Source organism: Gadus morhua, chromosome 13 (assembly GCF_902167405.1).
Source record: "Gadus morhua chromosome 13, gadMor3.0, whole genome shotgun sequence".
In the NCBI taxonomy this organism is placed as follows: Eukaryota; Metazoa; Chordata; class Actinopteri; order Gadiformes; family Gadidae; genus Gadus; species Gadus morhua.
In genome coordinates this window covers 17,418,411-17,426,632 of record NC_044060.1, presented here as the reverse complement: position 1 = coordinate 17,426,632, position 8,222 = coordinate 17,418,411, and the positions used below count along the sequence as shown (strand labels likewise).

The following is an 8,222-nucleotide window of genomic DNA, read 5'->3' as shown; positions in this document are numbered from 1 at the left end:
ACTGGAGGATGACGGGAGAAAATCCTGAAAAATAAATGATTGAAGAGCCCCCCATGATCCGCTCGGAAAGTCATAGTCACGCTGATTACAGGTGTTTTTAAAATGCGTATACGGCTCTCACATGACAGCCACGCAACGGACACATCATCTTGCATCATTTGATTTATTGCTGTATAGTTAAACCAGCAAACCATCGCAAGGAAATGTAACAAAGCTGTAGCTGAAAGATTCATCCACAAACATCAGAATAGAAAAACACTGGCAGGGACCATTTCAGCGCATAATGACTACTGCTGCCTATGCGTGTGGCAGTAATGCAATTCTGCTGAATTAATTATTATATGTCCTAGAATAATTCATTTGTATTCCGTTTTAGGCCATCTCACTAAAGGTAACTTAGATTTAGCCTATTCAAGCTCACCAAGTCCAGTATTCAGAATTCAAAGCATTTATTCACAAATACGTTCCATTTTTTTGACAAGCGGAGCCGAGAGTCCGGTGCAAACTATGCAAATTAGCCATGTGCACCAAACAGAAGATAGACGCAATGTATAGAACTGATTGTTGTGCATTATTGTGGATATGTAGGCTGGTTAGTTGTGGTTGTTTGTGGTCTTAGTGAAACAGCCTTGCCTTGGAGTTGGAGAAGTTGGAGTGATTGTGTGAATGTGCGAGAGAGATCGCACCTGCCGTGGTGATGTTGGGCTTGTTGTGGGCTTTTATGTGATCGATGATGTATCTGTCTGATCGTATTAGCTGTAGATGGATGGTTAAATAATGTCACAAGATCGGTCCTACTGCATGTTCTTCTGAGTGCGCAAGAACGGTGCCAATTATTGTCGTGTTTGCATTGTAATGCACAACTTTGCCCCTCCCTGTTATAAAATAAGGTGCATCCCAACAACTTCAGCCAATGCAGGCTCCTATTGCTTTACCAGTGTGCTTAATGTGTGCTTAATGTGTGTGTGTGTGTGTGTGTGTGTGTGTGTGTGTGTGTGTGTGTGTGTGTGTGTGTGTGTGTGTGTGTGTGTGTGTGTGTGTGTGTGTGTGTGTGTGTGTCTGCGTGTGTGTGTCTGCGTGTTGTCATGTAGGCTATAGATATAGATCGATTGTCTTGGCTTGCTTGCATCCATGAAATATTGTAATGTTATGGCCGAGCTGGCTACTGCATATCGCGAACAATCTGGTAATGATGGGTATTTCGCACACTGCCATCTCAATATATAGCCTAACATATACAAATATATCACTGTACTAGACACAAATATATTTTCCACTAGCTAGTGGTGGTCATTACATTGTAGTGAAACTAGTAAAGACAACACAGCCTTATGTTACGGCGAAACATGGAGGCACTGACTGCCGCTCTAGTTTCGACAATGCGTTACTTTAGTCTGGTCTTTCTCTTCACTGATTGGTTAGACAGCCTTCAAACTTAGTGGTCAAGCAAAGAAGGGGAGGGGCTCGTTCTGCATACCTAATAGCCGGAGTGAATAACTAATAGCCGGAGTGAATGACTAATAGCCGCGGCTATTAGTCATTCAAAACCGTACGGTTTCCGTACGGAATCCGTACGGAAACCGTACGGAAACCGTACGGAAACCGTACGGATTCCGTACGGATTCCGTACGGAATTCTTGCAAAACCGTACGGAATCCGTACGGAATCCGTACGGAAACCGTACGGTTTCCGTACGGTTTTGCACTTTTACCGCGCCAATCTAGGTCCGGATTGTGGCCTTCTTGGCTTTCCATAGTGGGCGGGCGCGTGGAAGGGTGAGTGCGTGTCACTGCATGTGACCCAGTCAGTTGTTCAAATACTCAGGGGCTCGGGCCCTATGGTCTGCTGAGCATTCTACCATGCGGACAGTACTATGAGGGAGGGAGGGAGGGAGGGAGGGAGGGGAGAAGGAGAAGGGGGTGGGGGGGGGCGGCACACAAGGGAGGAGTTATTTTTCTCTTCCGCAAGCGTGAGCGCATGTCGCTGTGTGTGTTTCTGTTTGAGTGTGTGTGGTGTGTGGTGTGTCTGTGTGTGCGTGCGTGCGTGCGTGCGTGATCGCGAATCGCTCGATAGAGAGAGAAAAAGGACAGAGAAGGTGTGCAACAGCAGCGTTTACTCTGACCAGTGTTGGAAGCAAGAAGAAGTGCGAGGAAGACTGGGACGAGTGTCTGCCTACACATGTAAGCCTGCTCTATTTTGGACCAATAGAAGGAGTTCCTTAAAGACTGAAGGTTTCTACGGCTAACTGTTATGTTTACTGGCTATGTTTAGCTTAAGGGGCAGAGCAGGGAACCGTTATGTTAGCGCTCTCTGTAACAATGCAGGGATTAGGGGATTTCAGCCTTATGTGCACCGGCCACTGAACCGACGTCAACTCTCAATGCGCTGTAGATTAGGTATGCATCATAAACATGACACATGTCAACTGTGTTCTGTGGCTAATAGAAGTGGAAAATACCGCATACTCTTATATATAATCGTATTGTGCAGTGTGCACCCCAGATAACTTACATCACATTTCAGAGTATCTTTAATTTTTGTAAACAAAAAGCCTTGCCTTGTGTATTTTTTTTTCAACTATATGGGGCAGCTTTTTTTTGTCTGTTTAAGAACAAATAAAGAATATAATTTATTGTTTTAGTCCAAGCATATTGACTAAACTGCGATGCAATGCAATGTGCTGTAAGGTATATTACAGGAGGAATCCAGAATAAGATGGTGGTCACATGGGGGGCTTTAGTCAGCCTCAGCATTCACTCCTCAACCGGTTGCCACGCAACTCAAAGTCCAACTCAAGGGGCCTCTCACTATCGCAATGGCATTACCGGTGAAAGGGGAATAGGTCTTCAGCCGTGCTCTTTTCCAGTTCACATCTGTAGGACTCTTGGTAAAGATTGCGACGGCTGCATTGTGTTGTGATTGCTTTACAGACCCTCCCTCCCCATCTTCCCAAGATGCCTAAGCATTGTCAACACTGTAGCTCCTGGTTGACTTCAAATTATTTCTGGGTGGACAAGAAACATTGAGCCACCGGAAAACCAGTCAATATGGATATTTGTGTTTGCTGATAGTGACATGATGTGATATTGTTTATTAAATGACAGACAGTCGCCAAACGACAAGGATCCTCTTCTCACTAAGAGCTCAATTACATGCGATGACAAATGAACGCCGGTGCTAGTGTCCTCCCGGCATAGTAAACACCCATCTGATTAGCGCGTAACAAAGGAGATAGCAACGGTGGAGATGAGCTTATTTCCACAACCATTCATTTCATGGTAAAATGGCCGCTATTATGCCTGATAAAGCAGCTTCATTCTGAAAGGAAAAAAAAACATAGACACCATCAACATCTATCTTCCTCAGGTTTCTTTCTCTTTTCTATTGATATGTTTTCCATGTTGCCTTTAATCAGTATAGTGAGGACACTTCCATAATACGTCTAATTAAGCAATAACAAACGAGAGGGGATGCTGGGCGACTGAATGTCAGCAAGACTGGGATTTGATGGGAGGTACTTAATATGCAACAGCAGATTATGATTTGTGTTAATCATATCATTGGTTCAGCCAACCCCAATTGTTCCGCAACTGGACCGGTACTGGACTGCCAAGCAAAACCAGTTTCTTTCCCTGAAACTAGCTTGCTACCCTGGGTTGACACGCTACTGCAGGCCGGCTTTGTGTCATGTACGTTTATTGGTTTGTTTCCATTCATGTTATTAACGATTATTAGCAACACCTGTAAAGCGGATTGATACAGGTATAGGTATCTCTATTCTCTATATTATTCAGCACTCATGGTATCGTGGCCTCTTGTCCAAACAGAAGACTTGGTCGGCACTTGCTGTTGTATCATTTACATTTATACCACAGTATAGCTGAAGACTGGATTCTGATTCTACTGACACGTCTGCCTTTTACCACTTCTGGATCAATGCTCTAGAAATCAACATTATCAACGATTTTCAAAAACAATTATCGATCAGAGGTTTCCATGACAATGGAAAAAAAGTAATAGATATATATTACATATTTTAATAGTTTGTTGGCCAACCTTGAGACTCTGGGAGTTTGCGTTGCTAAATTGCAGAAATTGATTTTCTACTTTCTTTTATCTTTGCCTCTCTCCACTCTCTCTGTTGTGCGCTAGAATGCTGCTGGCCGTTGTCTATAGCTGTGTAGGGGGAGGAGCGCTGCTGTATGCCCTCTACCGCTGGATCATCCCCAACCTGTTGCAGTACCACACTGGAGCGTTATTATTCTGGCACGACGACCTGGTCCCCTGGGTGAGGGACACCGTCTATGGCTCCACCCGCCCAGAGGTAGGGCTGTTGCTCTCACTCACTCACTCAGTCACTCACTCACTCGCTCGCTCGCTCGCTCGCTAGCTATTAATTAACTCAAGTTAAGATTTAACTCAAAAACCTTTTGTTGTAAAACATAAAAGTTTTTACACTAAACTAATGAGCCAAACATTTCAACATAAATGCAATCGAACATTGACCTGTTGAGATGTGCCAAACCCTTAAGTCTCCCCCAATTGCACTTCTAGCGTATTCTGGCCGAAGTAAAGAGGAAGGCCACCAGGGGTGACGCCAGGAGTGTGGTGGACACCATCGACCAGTACTGCAGGCATCAAGAATGGGCCATGAATGTGGGGGACGAGAAAGGTAAGGCATTGGTGTCTTGAATATGGATTCAGGGCTCCCTCTTCCTTGTGTTCCTTCTCAAGGTTCCTTCCCTCTGAGGTTTTGTGGAGTTTTCCCCCTGGCCAGTCGGAGGGCGTAGAATTAGGTGACCACAGAATGTGGATCTTTTAAGCCCTTTGAGAATAAATGAGGTCACATTCCAGACACGCCACCCAGTGCCAAGGTTTGGAGCAGTGCTGGAAGTTGTAGCACGGCTTGGTCGGGCGACTCCATGTGACAGCGCTGGTGATGGCGCTGTCATTGAAGATAGCGGTTGGAATTTATAGAGCATCGTATGACAACGGATGATTAACTTGCTTGGGTTTTTTACCTCTTGCCCTTTTAGTGAGCGTCCTACGGTGTGGGCCTGTGAAGCCTGACTAGACTGATTTAAGTTCTCAGTGGGGGCCTCTTTGTCTGTCTCCCCTCCCTCCAGGCACCATCCTGGACTCCATCGTGTGTGAGGTGAAGCCCAGGGCGATGCTAGAGCTGGGGACCTACTGCGGTTACTCGGCGGTGCGCATCGCCAGCCTGCTGCCCCCAAACTCAAGGCTGATCACCATGGAGTTCAACCCTGTGTTCGCCGCCATCGCACGCCAGGTCATCGCCTGGGCAGGAGTGGAGGATAAGGTGAGATGTGTGCATGAAATAAAACAGACCAACACTGTCCTCCGTTTCCATATGTTTAAAGTATATTAATACTGTAAATGCAGAATATAACACAGGGTCATTCAGGAAAAGGAAGGCAAGGGTCAACTACACACATAATACAAATATAAAAAAATGCTAATCTACGTAAAAACGATCTAGGTAAAATATACATGTTGGGTTAGCAATAATGATATGTAGGGTTTAACAATAATTAAGATAATAAACTTTGCAGTAAAAAAACCTCCTTCCATTTCTGATGGTGAATATTTTTTGTCGTCATGGTCGTTGTCATATTTCTCTCCCCAGGTGGTGCTCATCGAGGGCCCATCCGGGGACTGGATCCCTAAAATGAAGAAGGAGTTCGGGTTGACTTCGTTTGACTTGGTGTTCTTGGACCACTGGAAGGATTGCTACCTACCCGACACCAAACTAATGGAGGCAAGGTTAACAATAAGATGGCAATTTATTAATCCTGTTGTTACCGCAGCATAAGTACAGTGCAAATCGAATAAACTCAGTATAATAAACGATAGAATACAATTTTTAATGACTACTATTTGAGGGTAATTTGTTAGAAATGGCATCAGGTATTAATGAGTGAAATGCATGGAGAATATTCGTTTCAAGTTGACCACGCCTGCCACTGTATGAGACAATTAGGACTGCTATTTTCTGGCAAATCAGGGCATGTCTTCTGTGATTGGTTTAGGGAATCAGTCTTGCCTGTCCATCACATATGCGTGAAATGCAACACTTCTCAATGGTGGAGAAACTTAGGGAGGGGGTGCCAAGGGGGGGGGGGTTCTTGGGTTGTTTAGTTTCAAAATCGTATTATTTTCTGCTCTCTCTTTGCAACTCTAAAACCGAACCTACTGCACTTTTTAGGGATTACCATTAAATGATACAGCTCCAGCATACAGTATAACATTATCATTGTTATTGATCTCCCCCAACATCACCACCTCAGGAGTGCGGCCTGCTCAGGACGGGCAGCATCCTGGTGGCCGACAACGTCATCTGTCCCGGGGCGCCTGATTACCTGGAGTACGTGCGTGGCAGCCCGCGGTACGAGAGCAAGTACTTCCGCTCCCATCTGGAGTACACCAGAGTAGAGGACGGCATAGAGAAGTCTGTCTTCCTGGGGTAGCTGAGCTTCCTGCCCCTCTTCTCTCACTCAGTCACACAAACACACACACACACACACACACACACACACACACACACACACACACACACACACACACACACACACACACACACACACACACACACACACACACACACACACACACACACACACACACAAAATAATTAACAAACTAATATAAATACTGATCTAAGACCCTATGAACATTCTCATAGTTGGGACTCAAGAATATATAAGATTCAGGCCAAACAATGTGTGAACCTTTTTATCAACAGGCTGTTTTAGAGAATGATTTGTTCCTCTGGCTTCCTGAGACTATACTGAATTTAGGAGCTCACATTATGATATATCTTGATTGTCTCACGAGGCTGATGTTCGTCAACCCTGTTCCTTGGTATAACCCGGGAGCTACAATGACCACGGAAGCGTTGCATCATGTTTGCTTACAACTTGCTCCACTGGACACGTCGCAGCGCAAGATGAAGAGGATTCTATAGGACCGATAGATAAACAACTATGCCTGCTCTGCTTTATATGTTTTTTCATTGTTGTGAACAAGGTGATTGTGCATACAGTACATGTTAAGTCATTTAACAGAATAATGTTTTCATTGGCAGTCTCTTAACCAAACTCACCTGAAGCTCCAATGACCGCACCAATTGTCCTTCAAATGTTGTCTGACCTTAAATTGTCCTTGTATAAAAAAATGTCTGTGGTCGTACAACTCGCTGTATTTCCATGTCTATGATCACATGTTGAAACTAGCGAGGTAAACAAGTGGTTCATAGTCTGAGGACAGACACATGGTTGTAGTTATATGGGTGTAGTTTTGTTGTACGTGATATGGGGGTGCTTCATGTTCCCACCGTAGGGTGCAGGTGGATGCAGGGATTGTATGCAGGAATGCAATTACAAGTCAAGATATTTGTTAACAAATTTGATAAAGAGCAGTAGTTTCCATGTGCAACTACAACTTCATAGAAATAATCCATACATTTAAACAATTTGAATTGGCATACAATCATACATACTTTCTTAAAAAAACACATATTCATAGAGAGATGTGCAACACTTGTAAAGAAAGACTTAATTTCTATCTTAGCCTCTTTGCTGCGTGTCTGTTGGGTGTCACACAGTGAAGAAGCTCTCATTGATTAGAGGGCGAGATGGGGCTACGCGATGGTCCGCTTGCATGCCCAGTGTAGCAGGGGGTTAAGGTATGATGTTTGATGCTGTTTCACATCCAAAATGGATGGCATCTTTTGTTGAAATAGTTTGCCGTGATACACTAGGGGGCAGTAGTGAACCTTTTAAAATTCATACTCTGAACATGAATGCATTTTTTATAATCTTGTATATGAAAAAACATAATAAAATCATATTGTATACGGCAATATTGGTTGTGATAATTCCTAGTGACGTGTAATAATACATTCATACAAAAAATATATACTTCAAATATAGTATAACGAAGTCAGTATGTACATATGATGTATATAAACAGTATTTTACTTATTAAATCGAGTAATAAAACACATTTATGTGTTTATGTTTTTGATCTGTGTGTTACTCCCAAAATATGAATGAATCCCCTTGGTTAATTGTTCACTACATTAAGCTTTTTCTTTTTAAAAATCAAGAATTGGGTAATTTTGAACAGGTGTACACTGTGTGTGTGTGTGTGTGTGTGTGTGTGTGTGTGTGTGTGTGTGTGTGTGTGTGTGTGTGTGTGTG

General features: G+C 43.7%; 1 protein-coding gene across 1 annotated transcript; it reads left to right on the top strand.

Moving 5' to 3' along the window:
• The first annotated feature begins 1,953 nt into the window (after positions 1-1,953).
• comtb (catechol-O-methyltransferase b) lies at positions 1,954-7,882 on the top strand. Its single transcript, XM_030375151.1, has 6 exons — positions 1,954-2,180; positions 4,153-4,324; positions 4,555-4,672; positions 5,127-5,320; positions 5,648-5,779; positions 6,309-7,882. The coding sequence occupies exons 2-6, from the start codon at positions 4,154-4,156 to the stop codon at positions 6,486-6,488; spliced, it is 795 nt and encodes a 264-aa protein (XP_030231011.1). The 5' UTR covers positions 1,954-2,180; position 4,153; the 3' UTR covers positions 6,489-7,882.
• Positions 7,883-8,222: the final 340 nt, after the last annotated feature.

What these genes read in the sequence shown, in the direction of transcription:
- comtb (XM_030375151.1), top strand. Translation starts at nt 4,154, where the DNA reads ATGCTGCTGGCCGTTGTCTATAGCTGTGTAGGGGGAGGAGCGCTGCTG. An exon ending in GGGCAGGAGTGGAGGATAAG is followed by an intron (nt 5,321 to 5,647) that starts GTGAGATGTGTG and finishes TTCTCTCCCCAG; the next exon opens with GTGGTGCTCATCGAGGGCCC. An exon ending in CCGACACCAAACTAATGGAG is followed by an intron (nt 5,780 to 6,308) that starts GCAAGGTTAACA and finishes TCACCACCTCAG; the next exon opens with GAGTGCGGCCTGCTCAGGAC.